The sequence below is a fragment of the Cucurbita pepo genome, chromosome LG08 (assembly GCF_002806865.2).
Source record: "Cucurbita pepo subsp. pepo cultivar mu-cu-16 chromosome LG08, ASM280686v2, whole genome shotgun sequence".
NCBI lineage: Eukaryota > Viridiplantae > Streptophyta > Magnoliopsida > Cucurbitales > Cucurbitaceae > Cucurbita > Cucurbita pepo.
The window spans coordinates 8,526,984-8,543,765 of record NC_036645.1 but is presented as its reverse complement, the minus strand read 5'-3'; the positions used below and the strand labels follow the sequence as shown (position 1 = coordinate 8,543,765).

Genomic DNA, 16,782 nt, shown 5'->3' with positions numbered 1-16,782 from the left:
ATTTTCCATTTTCATTCCCGTCCTCGCCTCAATCCTTGCAAAAATAAATGAGTAATTTCACAGGGATGGAGACCCGAACAGCTAATGATAGCTTTATTCATTCATTTATTTGGTTGGAGTGATTTAGGAGTGAAGGAAGGTTTTGAGAATTGACCATATATTTTGTTCAGATGTGAAAGTAAGTTAGACTTTTGGAAGTGGGTAGTTTTGGTATTTTGTAAAAAGTAAAAGGTAGATAAATTTTGATTAAATTATATTTATTATTAATTACATCGAAATAAACAACATAAAAATATTAAGATTTATAATTTAATAATTATTTTTTGTGGAAAATTATAATATTGGCAAGATTGGAAATATATATATATATAATTAGGATAATATGAGTTATTTTTTCAATTTTGTTAATTATTTTTTCTTATAGTATTGATTGAAGAAAAGAAAATAAAAAATAAAAAATAAAAAAAGGTAAACATTTTAAAAATAAATAAATACACAAAAGTCAAGATGTTTGATGCTACCAAAGTTTTAAATATAAAGAATTGTTCTAAACTATTTTATTACCAAATCTACCCTGTCTGTCATTTTACAAAATTACCCTCCAAATTTCTCTCTCTTTCCTGCCACTTGCCCGCTCGTCTTTCTCAATCTTTTGCCAATTTGAATGTTCAAGTCCCTTTCCTTTTTTTTCTTCTTCTCTCTCTCCTTTTTCTCTCTCTCATTGATTCCACCGCCGCTCTCCGCCGTCTCGATCCACCGGTGTGGAATTTCTTGTTTCCGATTTGGCTACGGTTAGGTTCTGTTTCCCTGTCCTATGCACATTCCAGATTGGCTGTTTTCTCTCGAATCCCACGATCTGTAGATTTCCGAAGTTTACTGAATTTTGAATCTGAGACTGAGAATGTCCTTCACTTGCTGTTTGTTTAGAAATTGCTTTTAATGCGTTGAATGGAGAAGCTTCGACTTGCTTCAGTCAAATAGGTAGAGGCTCACGGGAATCACTCGTCCAAGCTCGGGTTGAACAGTTGTTACGAAGGGGCGACTTATTCGAGAAGGTTTCTTTCTTTATTTTTCTTGTTTCTTTGGGGTGTTTTCTGTTTGGCTGTTGAGGAAATTTCGGGAAAGGAAAAGAGTACAGAGACGGACTTGTTTGTTTGTATGTTTGTTTGTTTGTTATTGTACTTATGTTGGATGTACTGAGGTAAATCGTTGATCGAGTTTTTTTGTTATATAATGATTCTTCTTGCGTTGTGCTACAATTTTCTCGGCTGGAACGTGTGGTTTTTCCTTTGTTTTGCTGCATAATGCTAATGAAACTGAGAAAGTTGCGATCCCATTAGCCTGCTTTTTGGTTGATTTGATAATTTGATTTGAAAAGCCAAGGATTTGATTTTTGGCTGGCTCCTTTTTCTTTTAGCAAGAGGAGAAAATGAGTAATTAGAAAGAATTTTGTTTCTACATATTTAATTTTTTTACTGATGTCCGTTGCAGTTTGTCTGCAATATGAAGCTTCAAAGGTTATGTTATTGCCTGGGTTTGAATGTACCTTTGATAAAGCAAGTTTTCAAGAACTTGCTTTTTGACTTTTTTTCAGGGATTTCTTTATAAAATCATTTCTTTCTGTAATGATTTTTCTGGCATAATTGAGGCGCGTGAAAACAAGTAGCTCGGAGAAGTGATCGCCACCCCAAGTACTTTGCCAAGTTCACCTTTAAATTGAATTTCATTTTTACTTTTTGTGAACTCTTCATGCTTTGTTCTTCTTTTTGAAATATTTCCTGTAAATTTAAAAAGAATATTTTTTGCTATGTTTTGAAACATTGGATTCTGTGAGTAGCAATACTAGATTCCCTGATAAATCTTCTCTAATTCTATTTTTCAAACTTTGGGTTTTTTTTATTGTCTTCTTTTTCAAATTTCTTTGATCCTTCACCCCTTTTTGCTCTTGCTGCATTCCAACTGAAGATCCTTACTAAATTTTCCAGGAAAGAGCCAGGTCTTCAAATCTCACCAGAAGCAGATTGCATGCCTGCATTACATGTTGGATGAGCTATGTGATATGGTTTATACCACTTTCTTCATCAAATTGAGTTACGAGATCTTTTCTTATCTTATGTAAATGTCATCATCTCTTCTGTTGATTCTCCCTCTTTTTTGGTTACTCTGTAGTATAAAAATAGAAACAGTATTGATGGTTTGGTAAAATGAATTCAGAAATCATAGTTCACACTTAAGTTGAATTAGGAGTCCTTTAGGCAAGGTTTGGAAACTTGGTAATATTTTGGCAGAAGAAATGTCTAGAGAAACTGAATCCAGAAGGAGGTCGCCTAGTCCCGTTGCCAAATTGATGGGTCTGGATGGGATGCCAGTGCCGCATCGGCAGTCATATTGTAAACAACAGAAGAAGACAGAAGGAAACTATTTGCAGAGGACGATATCACCTGAAAAATCTCAAAGGCGTGTTACATCTGACGATAATAAGCTGTATGCACGAAGTTCAAGGCATCAGCAAAAAATTAAGGATGTGTTTGAGATACAGGAAACTTCAATGAAGGGAAGCAGCAGTTTCTCAGTACCGAGAACTGATAATCTGAAGCCTGCCCGAGCAGATATGGAATTTATTCATAAGAAGTTCATGGATGCTAAACGTCTTGCAACTGATGAGAAGCTACAGGGTTCCAAGGAATTTCATGATGCATTTGAAGTGCTGGATTCAAACAAGAAACTTCTACTGAAATATCTCCAGCAGCCAGACTCTCTGTTCATGAAGCATCTGCTTGACATTAATGATGTTCTTCCCCACTCTAATTGTTCTCATGCGGTAGCTATGAAATCATCAGATGATGAGAATGATGGGTGCTATAACTATGGTAGGCAGTCAGTGAGGAGAAATCCACGAAAGAAGCGCACAAAACCTTGCAAACATTTTAGTGGTCATATGAGCTCCTTTGATGGTAATTATGTTGCCAAAAATTCTGTGCGGAGTACAAGAATTAAATTAGAAGATGATGAAAGATTGGCTGTCTTCCCAAAAAGAATTGTTGTCTTGAAGCCAAAACTTGGAGAGGCACAGAATTCTGCCAGCATTGTTATACCGTCCTCACATGTTTTTCAGTCTGGTTGTAGGAAGCCATCAGACTCTGAAAGGACAGAGAACAGGGGGGTGGAAACCTTGAGAACTCATGATCATGATGTAGGGCTAAGTCACGAGGTTAGATATTCTAAAGAAATTTCCAAGAAGAAAACTAGGCAAGTGAGAGAGAATTTTGATTCTAATTCCATGAGTTCATCTCTTGGAATAACAAGACAGGATAGGTATGGAAGTCCTTTCATTGGGAATGATTTAGATGCTGAAAAATGCAATTCCAGTTACAAGTTTGACTTAAATGGTCAATGCCGGTCTTCATCATTTCGTTATAAAAAGTCATCGCTGAGTGCAGAGGCTAAGAAGAGATTGTCAGAAAGGTGGAAAACAACCTGTGACTACCATAACATGGGTACCGTTAGTAGGAGTCGCACACTGGCTGAGATGCTTGCCATGCCTGAGAAAGAAACAATTCCTGCGTATATGGAACCAAGGCATGGTGGAGGATCCAGTGGTAAACTTTTGAATGATCAACGCACTGAACCTTTTGGCATAAGCAGTAGGGATGGCTGGAAGGACATCTGCGTAGAAAAGTTGTATAGGTCTAGATCTCTTCCCGCTTCATCATCTGCCTTTGAGATTTTTAAAACAAATTCTGATTCTCTGAGCATGGATCAACTTGTGATACCAAATGAGGCCCTCAAGTGGCAAAGAAAGGAGGCAATTAGGGAGAGTTCGTGCCAAAGGGAACGTATATCCCGCAGAAGCTCCAGATCTAGGAGAAAGAAATCTCACAGTTCTACCTGTTCATTTGGGGAATGTAATAGCCCTGTACTGGAGATTTGCACTAGTCAGAATCAAGACAGTGATTGTAATGACAATGATCCAGCCGAAAGAAATCTTCAGGTTGTTGAAGAATCAACATTTCTTCCTGTGAAAGACCCGACTCAAGTTCTTGAAAATTGGATGGATTTGAGAGTGAAATCCGATGAAGTGATTGTATTGTCTAATGATGAACTTCAACCTGAATTGTCTGTTCATTCAGTGGTAGAAGATAATTCTTGCTTTGGTGACCAAGATTCTTTTATATCTAAGGTTTGCCTTCAAATATTCTCACTGTACATTTCAAGATATTTTGACCATGAAAATCTCGCACTCAACAATTTTTCCCAGCTAAAACATTTTTTCATATCCAGGAATTGTCGCCTGAGGCTTCTGAGGATACTTCGTGCCATCTGAAATCTGTTCCTGGATTAGAATCTCCCGTAAGCTCTAAGGAGGCTGATCAGCCAAGTCCAGTTTCAGTTCTGGAACCTCCTTTTACGGATGATCTACCTCCTGGTTCTGATTGCTTTGAGAGTCTCAGTGCTGACCTCCATGGTAATTACATAAAATTATGTTCTCCTTTTGGCATTTATTGAATTGATTTGGCAGATGAAATCAACCTAACTTTGAAGTAATTGAAATTTGCTGCCTGTTATTCAAGAATGATTTTATTCAAAACATGAACATATTGAACTGTGCTTCAAATTTGTCCATGGTATTGCTGTTAAACTTACTGAAGGTCAATTGTGTGGTAGTCATCTGTAACTGTTTAAGATGTTGGACCAAATCATTATCTTTATAGGTAGTGGAATAGTTTGCTTTTCGTTTTAGTTCTCCAAATTTAGCTGGACTTTAAAAGGATGGAAAGGAAAGAATAAAACTATTGAATGGAGTGATCAAGTCTTCATTCAACAGAGACAAGACAGAGATGGATATGATATGATATGATAAGTGAGGAGTATAAAGCCGCCATATTTTATATATTCCTGGATTTCATTCTGCTTTCAATCGTAGACTCAACATATCTGAATAATATATTCAGATATCAAGCCTTGGCTGCACATCTGAATCCTACGTTCTGAAATGCCTAAGATCTCACTCAAGTGTTCTGAAAATGAGTACTAGCCAGGCCTTTGGAGATTTTAGAATCTCTGGTTTGGCTATCTTTGGTTTTCTTAAGCTGGAAAAGTTTTAATTCATTCTCTCTCATGAATACAGGGCTTCGAATGCAACTCAAGTTACTCAAGTTAGAGACAGAAGCTTTTACTGAATCTGAAGAAACCCAGCACATCTCGGGTGACGAAGATGGAGGGGAAGAATCCATTGGGTTTCCAGAGGAGAAATATGCATGTAAAACTGAAGATAGCTGGGAGCTTTCATTTCTAGCCGATGTCTTACAGAACTCAGCTTTCAAAGATACCAATCCCGACATGCTTATTGCAACGTGGCATTCTCTTGAATGCCCCGTAGATCCTTCTACATTTGAGGAGCTTGAGAAGAAGTACATGAATTGGTCTTCTCAACCAAGGTCAGAAAGAAAGCTACTTTTTGACCGTATAAATTTAGGAATTTTGGATATTTACCAAAAATTCACCGACCCTTATCCATGGGTAAGGCCCCCAACAATTCAAGTCGAGAATAATGAAGGGCTCTACAATACTTTGTGTAAATTTTTAGCTAAGCAAGAGAAGAAAGTAGATGAAGACATTGTAGAGAAAGTGGTGGGAAGGACAACTCAATGGTTAGTGTTGGGGCATGATGTTGATGTAGTAGGCAAGGAAATTGAGAGATTATTGGTAGACGAACTCATAGACGAGGTAGTTGACATGTGTTCATAGATCGTGTAGCTTTCATATAATTTCTCTGTTGAAATAAGATACCAAAGCCTTAAAACGGAATGCAAATACCCGTTTCATGATTAAATGCTGCATCTTTTAGACTTAGAAGGATGCATAAAACCATGTCTATGTTAAATCCTAGCTAAGTTCAACATTTTTTTATAGTTTAGATAAGTTTAGAGTTAAAATTTTCAACTTTTGAGCTTATATGGCATCTTACTTTAAGGATCATATGACAATGTGATTTTAGCAGTAATTGCTAAACATTACCGTTAGTCTATGACCCTTACCAAGAGCCATTCAATGAAAGGTTTAAACAACAGCTTCCCATAACATTATACTGGGGAATATATTTTTTTTTGGAGAAGACCAACCTCATCAGATAATGAAGGCTTTGGGAATAGAAAAGGCATGCCTGTATTGGATTTACACCAAGGCCATGGGGAATCGAATTCCCTTTCTTTAAGAATAACTTAGTGGTCTCTTTCCCAATAGTTTTGATTATGAGATGCCACTCTTTTCCTTATTGAAAGCTCAAAACTTCAAAAGTAACAAGGGAAAGAGAGAATTAGAACTTGAAACTTCTCAACAGCATGCTCTAGAATCCCAACCTTTTTTGGTAGATGTACAGTAAACTCAACTTTTTCAAACAATAGATAGGATTAACCAAGCTGGTTTTCTGGCATTTCTGTGGTGGCTGATGTTGAAGCCACCGTTAACGCGGTGGATGGTGGTGGCTGTGGTGGCGTAGTCAGTGGGGGCGGTGGTGGTGTTGGCTGTTGAGAAGTCCAAAACTTAGCGTGCTTTAGCTTTGATACACTTGCCAAAACTCCCACTGGCGTTACATCTCCTTCTATTGTCACTTTCTTGGCTGCAGAGTCTATGTTGAAGGATGTAACTCCTGCTTGCAGAATTAGAAGTGAAATCGGTCTCATACTTAGTCGATCGGGTCAAGCGTAAAAACATCAAATCTTAGAGAAGAGCGTATTCTTAAAGAATACAAATTTGAAAAGAATGGATAGATTAAGCGTATTCTTTAGGGAAGTTTTAGCATACCTTCCATTTTTGAAAGATGTTTCCTGACTTTCCCTTCACAGCCTTTACAGTGCAGTGACACCATCAAGACCACAACCTGCGACCAAAACCAAAACCAAACATCTCTGTTTAAGAAAAAGACAGCCATTAACTTCTAGAATGTTAAAACCAGTTACATTGTTTCATGCTTTTCTTTTTCCTGTCATATTACTTCTTTATAAAGGTTAGCAATGTGGCAAACCTGTTTGGTAGGAGTTGGTTTGGGCTGCTGAGACAATGTTTCTTGAGTTGTTGAAGTAGACCCATCTTGGTTTACGTCAGTTTTGAGTTCTTGGTAATCATCAGCTGGGACGATATCGTAAACAGGGTCGGTCTCCGGTAACCTGTCGAAGAATTCTGATTGTGAATCACTTCCAAGTAGGTATCTGGAGGAGCCAGCTGGTGGTGGAGCAGGAGGAGCGATCAGATCGTTCAGCTTAGCAAAGCTCCTTGTAACAATATCAGTTGGAATGAAGGAGCTCTTTTTCAAAGTATCAGTAGATGGAAGAGTATGACAATCTTCTTTCTCTTCATTTTCTTGTTTCACTGATGGGATTTTGTTCTTGGTTCTTCTGTTACCTTTTGAAGAGGTTTTCTTGCTCTTTGTGAGTTGATGGTGAGGTTGGGGACTGAAAGGCGGTCGAGTAAAATCACGAGGAGGCGTTAAGAGACTGTTGGGGGCAGTGCTGTTTCTTCTTCCATCACAGATGATGGGATTGTGGCGGTCGAGAGCACGACCACCGAGCTGAATAGCGGGCGAGGAGGGGAAGGAGGAGGATGACGAGGAGGCTTCCTCAATTTCCATGCTTGAGCATATGGCTGTTGAAGCTTGGGATGCACAGAATATATCTGTGCCTTCCATCTTTTGACAATGATTTATGTGTGTATGTGAGGGAGAGAGAAATGGTTTGGCTGGAAGAATCTGAACCTATAGGAGAAGAGAGAGATGAGTGAGAGCTTTTACATATAGGCGTTTGTTCTTTTCTAGTTTTCAGCTATTCTTTTTAGAGAGAGAGAAATAGAGAGAAGCGGTTCAAGTTCACTACTAGCAGATATTGTCCTTTTCGAGCCTTCCATTTCAGACTTTCCCTCCAGACTTTAAAAATGTGTTTACTAGAGATAAGTTTCTACACTCTTATAAAGAATGTTTCGTTGTCCTCCCCAATCAATGTGGAATCTCACAATCCACTTCCCTTTGGGGCCCAGTGTTCTCGCTGACACTTGTTCTCTCTTCAATCGATGTGGGACCCCCCAATTTACACCCCTTCGAGGTCCAGCGTCCTTGCTGGCACATCGCCTCGTGTTCACCCCTTTCGGGATTCAGCCTCCTCGCTGACACATCATCCTGTGTCTAGTTCTGATCCCATTTGTAATAGTTCAAGCCAACTGCTAGTAGATATTGTCTTCTCTGGGTTTTTCCTTTCGGGTTTATCCCAAGGTTTTTAAAATGCGTCTTCTAGGAGAGGTTTCCATACGTTTATAAAAAATGTTTCGTTCTCCTTCCTAATCTCAACCGATGTTTAGAGAGAGATTAATTATTGTTTCCAGTTTTTATCTCTTTTGTCCGAGATTCAATACGGTAATAAGCAGATACTGAGCCAAAGAAATTATGGAGTCAGAGCCTTCCAGTTGAAAAGAAACGCAGGGAAAATTATAAGTGGGAACTATAGTGTTTTCTTTTATCAGCCTGACCCTGCAGAATTTATTTGATACATCCAACAAAATCATGTCTTACAATGAAACCTTCTGATGAAATTTACAGAAAATTCAATCCATGTGTTGTCTGTGGAGTGAAAGCAACCCAACAAGTATCAGACTATATGACAATAGTAACTTGTCTCCTTGCAATTCATAGTCTGATTCACCTCCGTTCAACATCATACAAACAATTCGATCATCGATCGTGATGGCAACTGTAACGACTCAAGCCTACTACTAGTAGATATTGTCATCTTTAGGTTTTTCCTTTTGGGCTTTCCACACCCTTATAAAGAATATTTCGTTCTCCACTTCAATCGATGTGGGATCTCACTATACAATTGCTAATGTTGCTACCGTCCTTGTTTTGATGATTTCAAAGAGTCCATTTTCGGGTATTACTTTGATCGTACTAATTAGAAGATTATCAATCAAACTCGAAGCACCCAAACAGCTAAAAAGGGAAGGTGGGAAAGAGAGGGAATAATATATATATATTTTTTTCCCTTGTGATGGAAAGTATTAACCTCAAAGCTACTTTTTTGCTTCTTTGTTTCTAATATGAAGCCCTGGAGTTCCCTTTCTGTGGCTCATGGGTATCAGATGCTGATAGTATTGGCTTTCATTTGTTCTTCATTTTATTCCTTTTTTTTCACATAATGGCAACCCATATCTATCAATTTAATGTGTTTCTTCACCATTTCTTTCAATGCCAACCTATCCTTGGTCCACTTTGTTCTCTTACCATTCCTTTTTTGTGTTAAAACCCAACCATTAATAAGTTTTGTTTATGCAAATTGTCGTCTGGGTNAATCTTTCAAGCATTTATTTTGAGTTTTCTAGTGGATTCCTCTAGCTTAACCTTCCTTGGTCTTATGGGTCACGTTATTATTTTATTTTAGTTCAACGGCATATGACATCTGGTCTCTTGGTCCAAAATATATGTCTTAACTCGTTAAACTATAATTAGATTGGTCGATTATGTGAGTTCTTACTTAAAACTCGACTTCTTAATACATTCTATTATGCCCTTGGATTGACTTTCAAGATGTAATGGTACATAAAAAAGAAAGTTAGCTGCATAAATGTCTCAATTTTCTACCTTAGTGTTTCATGCTCGTTTGAATTTTAACATAGCATAATGGAGAGAAAGCCAAATCCACAAAAGTAGCCTAAACTTTCTTATAGAGAGATGGTAGAATCAAGAATGATGTTATCTCAAATTTGACACTCTTTAAAATATTTGTTTCATTTNTTTTTTTTTTTTTTTTTTTTTTTTTTTTTTTTTTTTTTTTTTGTGGGGAATGGAATCTGTTCTCTCTTTTTGTATAGAATTGGATTCTTGTACATGAAAACAAAGGTTTTAGGATGCTTTGGGTATCAGATCCCAAGGCGTCCAATCATCAAAAGCTGCGTGTTCAATTACCCATTACTCTTTTGAAGGAAAAAAGAAAGGCACAGGAGATATCATTTTGCTATTGGTCCAAATATTTGTACCAAAAAGTTAATTCTCTCTCAAGCTTACCCAAGCTTTTCGTGCATTACCGTTTCCCTCACGATTTTAAAATGTGTCCGCTAAGTATTGATTTTTACACTCTTGTAAGAAATACCCTTGTAAGAAATGTTTTGTTTCCCTCTCCAACTGATGTGAGATCTCGCAATCCACTCACCTTGTGGACCAATGTTCAACTGCTCGATGTTTGGCTCTGATACCATTTGTAACTGCTCAAGCCCCACCGCTAGTAGAAATTGTCCTCTTTGGCCTGTCACATATCGTCGTCAGCCTCACACTCCAACCGATGTAAGATCTCACAATCCACCCATTGGGGACCAATGTTCCACCACCCGATGCTTGGCTCTAATACCAATTGTAATAGTCCAAGTCCACCGCTAGTAGGGAGAGGTTTCCACACCCTTATAAGGAATGTTTCGTTCCCCTCTCCAAATGATGTGGAATCTCACAAAAACTAACATAGCAAATGTTCGAGAAAACATTCGTGAAAGTAAAACTAATCTATACCGTGGAATTATCTTAAATTTGAACCTCTGATGCCATATTTGTCGAGACTAATATAATAAGTACTAGAAAACAATACATCATTGCAAAAAGTTAGTATATCTTCAACTAAACAAAAGTTTACAAAGGATGTTTTTGTAAGTTCTCAACATTTAATAAAACAATACATTACCATTCACTACAGCTCCACAAATTCCCAATCATTTCAATAAGATTCAACCACCGCATCACCAGCAACAAAGTTGAAATCATTCACCAAACAAACAAAGAAATGAAAGGGAAATTCATACTAGATATGGCTGTGTGAAGCAAAACTTCAAGAAACAGTTCCACACCATCATATCATTCATGTTGACAAATACAATATACGAATGTGATGTCTATTTGCAGCGATACATCTATGAAGTGTAATAGGGCAAGTGAGAGTGACATGCCCAGAGAGGACATTCAATGCCCATACAAACAGATAGGGCTGCTTCTAAAAACCGTACATCAGGTTGCTGAAGCGTGCTCGGTTAAGAAAACAAAGCATCTGGCCGAGAAGACCGACCTTTTCACCAACAGCATAAGATCTATTGGATAAAATGCATTGAAAAGAACACAAATAAATAGGGATGTGGCACTCAAGCTTGTAATGAAGAGCAAAAAACCTTTATGTTCCTATAGTGAAATGATGCTAAGTTTTTAGAGGATATTTGAACAATGAATGAATCAATCAAAAAGATTCAGTCGATTCGCACTATACATACTTGTCGAGTTCCTAGCAATTTTCTTCATTAGAAACCTTTCCCTTCATCTTCAATCAAAATGCGCTTCTGGAAGTCGCTCACCATGAGAGGCAGTCCTTCTCTCAGGGCGACCTTGGGTTCCCAGTTGAGCAATGACTTTGCTTTGCTAATGTCAGGTTTTCTTTTGTGAGGATCATCAGCAGTATTTGCTCTAAACTCTATTGTCGCACTTGGATCTATAGTTTCTTTGACAACCTATACAACCAGGACACAAAAATATGTTGAAACTATAGCTACAGAATCTCTCTCTCCTTCTCTCTCTCTCTCTCTCGGGGAGAAGTGCACATGCAAATACTCAATACACTACTTGCAAGCAAGGTAAGGTTCACATCACTCAAAATTCCTTTTTACAGACATGAAATGATCTGAAAATCCAGAAATAATTAGATTAACGAGTCAATCGGAAAAACAAACCTCAGCCAGCTCAAGCATGGTAAATTCTCCTGGATTACCCAAGTTGAAAGGCCCTACATGTTCACCTTCCATTAGCGCGACCAGTCCGTTAACCTGTCATTGGAGATCATTTCCAAGGTCCTCAATATATGTTCTTGAAATCACAAGATCATTTTAGAAGTAGTGCTGCCCAGTTTAGATCTTTCAAGTCAAGTTCCCAACCGATGCCCTTACACATATACTAACCACAGAAATAACAATTCAAGCATCTAACCTTCATGGAAATTAAATGGAAAGACAGAAAAGAACCAGAAGATGTTTAAATGATTATATTTCTACAAACAAAAGTCAATATGCCATACCAAGTCAGAGACATATTGAAAGCTCCGTGTTTGCTTTCCATCACCATAAACAGTCAATGGCTGTTTGCGGATGGCCTGAACAATTACTAAGAGCATTAGAGAACATATTTTAAGCATTGATCACGATCAATTCCTGAACAAATCTTAAATAGGGGGATGGGAAAATTCAGGGGAGATGTTTAACCTGTGCAACAAAGTTGCTAACAACACGCCCATCATCTAAACACATACGGGGTCCGTATGTATTAAAAATACGAGCAATTCGAACCTGCAAAGAGAAAATCTCACCACTTTTCAAACAAATGTGGAAACTGCAAGAGATTAATCCCATAAAAAAAGGGAAAAAAAATACAACGATCCCTTTTCTTCATGTTCATTGTAAGCATTATAACAGCAGCTAATGGAATACAACTAAACATCAGAGTAGTTACCTCAACTTCAGCACCTCTATGATAATCCATAGCTAAGGTCTCTGCAGTTCTCTTGCCCTCATCATAGCAGCTTCTCTCGCCTAAGAATTACAAGTTATTTTCAGAAAATTGTAACTCTGACGCAAATATAGAACGAACTGCTCATGTTATATATATGAAATGCACTCTACCTATGGGATTTACATTTCCCCAATATGTTTCCTTCTGAGGATGCTCAAGTGGATCACCATAAACCTCACTCGTACTCGTAAGTAGAAATCTAGCCCCAATTCTCTTTGCCAAGCCAAGCATATTCAATGTACCCATTACATTTGTCTTGTGATAAGCAGTTAAGGATGTCCAGACAAAAACATTAGATTTCTAACAGATAAATTTCTTTCTAAAATGCAACATAGTACACAACGAGCAAGAACTTGAAAATGGAAGTTCAGAAAAAGGATATAATAGTCTTGACAGGATTGTACTTGTAATGAACAGGAGAAGCTGGACAAGCCAAGTGATAGATTTGATCCACCTCCAAAAGAATTGGCTCAACCACATCATGTCGAATGAGCTCGAATCGCGGATTTCGCAAATGATGCACCAAATTCTCCTTTCTACCAGTGAAGAAGTTATCAATGACAATCACATCATCCCCTCGTTCAATTAGCTTATCCACAAGATGACTTCCCACAAATCCAGCTCCACCGGTGACAACAATCCTCCACCTCCGGCGGCCAATACCGACGGGGATTCTGCCCCCCGTTTTACCAAATCCATATAACCCCGACCCCGAAACCTCGTCCCTGCTCGTCAAACTTGTAGAAAACGATCTGCGAATTGCAGAACCAGCTTCAGAGGGGCCAATACGGGACAGAGTGGGCTGGAGAATGAAGAACGTAGAGCCAATTAAAATGCCGACAAAAACAAACAGAAGCCTCTGCTCGCGGAACAGGTAATTGATGGATCTGGGCAGAGATCTGGGGTGTTTGAGAGCTTTTGGCGAATACGGCGATGTTGAAACCGTCGGAACTTCTTCATCCCGCCGGTGATTGATGCTGGATTGCTTATGGAGCTGTTTGATGCTCTGCATTGCTCAATGGTGAGTCGTTGAAATCGATTCACAGTAGCTTCTGAACGTGATTACAAATCAAGACAACGAGAAGTCGAGTAGGGAGTTTCCTAGTAAGAATTTTCAGAAATTTGGATGCATAATTGAAGTGTTATGAACCTTAAGATCGAATTTCAACCATTCGGTACCTAAGAGATCACCAAAATTTCCCATCTGAAACAGATTAAAGCGTTAGGTAATTGTAATTATGAACAGTGCCCTAACTTTAATTCATCCAAACCAACCCATTGACGAAATTACCCTTCCTCCAAAATTTTCACGCTATTCTTTTCTAACATTTCCCCTAATTTTTCATTAATATATATATATATATTTATTTATTTATTTATTTATTTATTTATTTATTTATAAAAAGAAATCATTAAAAATAAATATGCTTACCTACTTTTAATGAATTATATAATATGCATCTAATAATAATGTCATTTTTTAAAAAAAAAAATATTAAATTTTTTATAATATTATTTAATAGTTAATTTGTCCACGAACTTAATTAATAGGTAATTTTTACATAACAAGTTTAGGATAATAATTAAATTTTTCTATATAAAAATATTTTTATCCTTAATTAATATTTTTCTTTCATATTTAAATTAAATTTTTGTTTAGTTTTTTAATTTAATTTTCAATTGTTTGGTGCTCTCACTAAATAAATAAAATAAAGAATTTAATGATAATTAAACAAAGAAATGAATTGACCATACAATTAATATTAGTATATATTTTTATCGATAAATACAAATTAAATTAAATTAGTTAATTTTAATTACTTATAGCTCATTATTGTTAACTATAAATGTAATTTGAATTAATAAATTAGATATTAATAATGGATAAAGTAATTAATTCGTTATAAATAATAAACAAATAATTAGTTACAATTATTGAAAACGGTTTTTTACTAATATAATTAAATTCAACCTAATTAACTTACTAAATATTTTTAACTAATTAACTATTAATTTCATTAAAAATGAATTAGATATAAAATTTAAATAAATTATTATTGATTTATTCTAATTCATTAATTACTTATCTTCTAGCTAATTAAATAATTAAGAATATTCAAAATACAATAACAAATTAAAATAAAAGGGAAATTAAGAAAGCTTTGAATACCCTGGTTAATTATTTTCTGGATCAGACACAGGTATCACAAACTCGAGCTCATCTCTATCTCCAAATTTCTTGCACCAAACAACCTCAAAAGGGTCAACGAGAAGTGTTGGATTAAATCTAACTTTAACCTCGAGTTGTCAAAATTTTCAAGAAGTGAGGTTTCTTGGCTTCAAGGACGAGTAGGAAAATTTAGATCTTCGACCTCGGTTAAGGTTTTTTAACACAGTGTACTACTATCGATTCTACACCGAACATACAATCAAGACAGAGAAAGGATAGATCAGTTTTAAGGAACAAGCCACCAACCTACGAAGGTTTTTATAGCATAGATCAAAATAGCGGGACTTAACCCAACACCTTACGACATGAGCTGACTGAATAGCGGGACTTAACCCAATACCTTACGGCACGAGCTGACAACGCACGCACAAGGCAAATACAGATCATCATATTATATTAATAAATCTATTGCAATATCTTTCTTGGGAACCTACCCTGCTCAATTCATTTGTATTCATGCAAGACAACATCAGCCAAAGAGGAAGACAATAAATAGAGTAACCCTTAACTGAAATAACTGAAATAACTGAAGAGCTTGTACTTGCCACTGCTAGCTATAAAAGCAACACCATTACATCCAGAAAACAAACTAGATAGTCTCGAGCTTTAACCGTTCATTTCGGTTTTCCCCTTATGTTCATTACTTCGGTGATTCTTGCTCGGCGGAGAAGGAGTTGCCATATCTCGTGCTTCGGTTTTGGTTTTTGTTGAGTGATATTATAGAAACTGAGAATGCTTACAGTGAGCTATAGCTCCTTCGATGGAACGTGCCATCTCCGAGCTCGCACTGTTGCATCTCTTCAGTCTTTGTGGATTCAACGTGTCACTCGAGGTTAAAGAAGAAGACAGCGATGAAGAACCGGAAGAAGATTCCGAGGCTGGACAGGAAGGTTTAGCAGAGAATGAGGCTCTCCTCTGGCTTCTATCTTTGTCAAATAATGTAGCTCTAAAATGGTCTCTTTCAAAGCCTAATTCGTTTCTTTTTGTCCTATTTTCGGATAATTTCGCGCAGGACTCGTCCGAACAGGCAGACTTATTGAAGAGGGACCTGATATACGCTCGTGAGGCCTTAAGTTTTCGAAACAAAGCGGACTGCCTAATCTGTCTAGGATTTTGGTGGCTTCCCATTTCAGTATTTGTCCAATGCTTGACGGGTTTTAGCTCAAAACCGAACCTGCAAGACTCGGCAGGAGGAAAATTAAAGGAATCGTGAAGGGTGTAAATGCTTGCGTTAGCAGAGGAGTTGGAACGAGGTTCGGTTTCATGGTGAGCATTGGAGTTTTGAGCACGATGTGGGAGTTGAAGGGGAAGAAGTTTTCCATTGTAAAAAAGCTCATCGGCGTGGGAAATGGCGGTTTCTTTTCCAAGAGAAACCGAGCTCATTTGAAACTCGAACTCTTTTGTTTGAGGTGTCGAGTTGAGCAACAGAAGTTGGAAGAGGAACTTATATCCCATTCTATATAATCCTCTGTGTAAGTACAAGAAAATTGCCCAATGGCCATCTCTACCTTCAGGAAGTGATGCTCTTTCAAATGAAGATGATATGAATTTATAGTGAACCATTCAATGCATAAACCTTAGATATTTTGAATACAGCCAATAAGAGAATGGTTAGTCTATTTAATAGAATGTAACCGTCCAAGCCCACCGAACGCTAGCAGATATTGTCCTCTTTGAGCTTTTCCTTCTGGGATTCTCCTCAAGGTTTTAAAACGTGTCTACTAGGGAGAGGTTTCTACATCCTTATAAGGAATGTTTCGTTCCCCTCTCCAACTTATGTGGGATTTCACAAGGGGGGCCAGTGTCCTCGTTGGCACACCGCCCGATGACTGGCTCTGATACCATTTGTAACAACCCAAGTCCACCGCTAGCAGATATTGTCCTCTTTGAGCTTTCCTTTCTGGGCTTCCCCTCAAAGGTTTTAAAACGTGTTTACTAGGGAGAGGTTTCCACACCCTTATAAGGAATGTTTATTTCCCCT

At 37.4% G+C, this 16,782-nt stretch overlaps 3 protein-coding genes and 1 pseudogene across 5 annotated transcripts in view; 1 reads left to right on the top strand and 3 right to left on the bottom strand.

Moving 5' to 3' along the window:
- Nucleotides 1-5,877, top strand: part of LOC111800392 — a 28,167-nt gene extending 22,290 nt beyond the window's left edge. The window contains exons 1-5 of one of the 3 annotated variants that reach the window (XM_023684061.1): nucleotides 674-791; nucleotides 928-1,055; nucleotides 1,986-4,180; nucleotides 4,282-4,465; nucleotides 5,129-5,877. In XM_023684061.1, coding sequence (XP_023539829.1) covers nucleotides 2,294-4,180; nucleotides 4,282-4,465; nucleotides 5,129-5,748 — 2,691 coding nt within the window. In that variant the 5' untranslated portion in view covers nucleotides 674-791; nucleotides 928-1,055; nucleotides 1,986-2,293 and the 3' untranslated portion in view covers nucleotides 5,749-5,877. Of the gene's footprint in view, nucleotides 1-673; nucleotides 792-927; nucleotides 1,056-1,095; nucleotides 1,692-1,985; nucleotides 4,181-4,281; nucleotides 4,466-5,128 lie in introns of those variants that run through there. The other 2 variants (XM_023684062.1, XR_002815984.1) reach the window with 2 other exon arrangements.
- A 186-nt stretch (nucleotides 5,878-6,063) lies between these two features.
- LOC111800396 (protein SODIUM POTASSIUM ROOT DEFECTIVE 2-like) lies at nucleotides 6,064-7,976 on the bottom strand. The gene is made up of 3 exons (XM_023684072.1): nucleotides 7,025-7,976; nucleotides 6,805-6,880; nucleotides 6,064-6,649 (listed from the first exon to the last, which is right to left on the bottom strand). The coding sequence occupies exons 1-3, from the start codon at nucleotides 7,682-7,684 to the stop codon at nucleotides 6,411-6,413; spliced, it is 975 nt and encodes a 324-aa protein (XP_023539840.1). The 5' UTR covers nucleotides 7,685-7,976; the 3' UTR covers nucleotides 6,064-6,410.
- A 2,752-nt stretch (nucleotides 7,977-10,728) lies between these two features.
- LOC111799801 (UDP-glucuronic acid decarboxylase 1) lies at nucleotides 10,729-13,806 on the bottom strand. The gene is made up of 8 exons (XM_023683281.1): nucleotides 12,954-13,806; nucleotides 12,682-12,829; nucleotides 12,512-12,591; nucleotides 12,265-12,348; nucleotides 12,081-12,155; nucleotides 11,740-11,832; nucleotides 11,287-11,520; nucleotides 10,729-11,109 (listed from the first exon to the last, which is right to left on the bottom strand). Exons 1-7 carry the CDS (start codon nucleotides 13,581-13,583, stop codon nucleotides 11,314-11,316), a joined length of 1,317 nt encoding a protein of 438 aa, XP_023539049.1. The 5' UTR covers nucleotides 13,584-13,806; the 3' UTR covers nucleotides 10,729-11,109; nucleotides 11,287-11,313.
- A 1,493-nt stretch (nucleotides 13,807-15,299) lies between these two features.
- Nucleotides 15,300-16,474, bottom strand: LOC111799800 (annotated as a pseudogene).
- Nucleotides 16,475-16,782: the final 308 nt, after the last annotated feature.

Coding starts and splice junctions, on each gene's coding strand:
- LOC111799801 (XM_023683281.1), bottom strand. CDS start 13,583: ATGCAGAGCATCAAACAGCTCCATAAGCAATCCAGCATCAATCACCGG. Junction 12,156..12,264: donor TTAGCAACTTTGTTGCACAG/GTTAAACATCTC, acceptor GTAATTGTTCAG/GCCATCCGCAAACAGCCATT. Junction 11,521..11,739: donor CCATGCTTGAGCTGGCTGAG/GTTTGTTTTTCC, acceptor CTGGTTGTATAG/GTTGTCAAAGAAACTATAGA.
- LOC111800396 (XM_023684072.1), bottom strand. CDS start 7,684: ATGGAAGGCACAGATATATTCTGTGCATCCCAAGCTTCAACAGCCATA. Junction 6,881..7,024: donor AACCAACTCCTACCAAACAG/GTTTGCCACATT, acceptor TTTTGGTCGCAG/GTTGTGGTCTTGATGGTGTC. Junction 6,650..6,804: donor ACATCTTTCAAAAATGGAAG/GTATGCTAAAAC, acceptor TTCTGCAAGCAG/GAGTTACATCCTTCAACATA.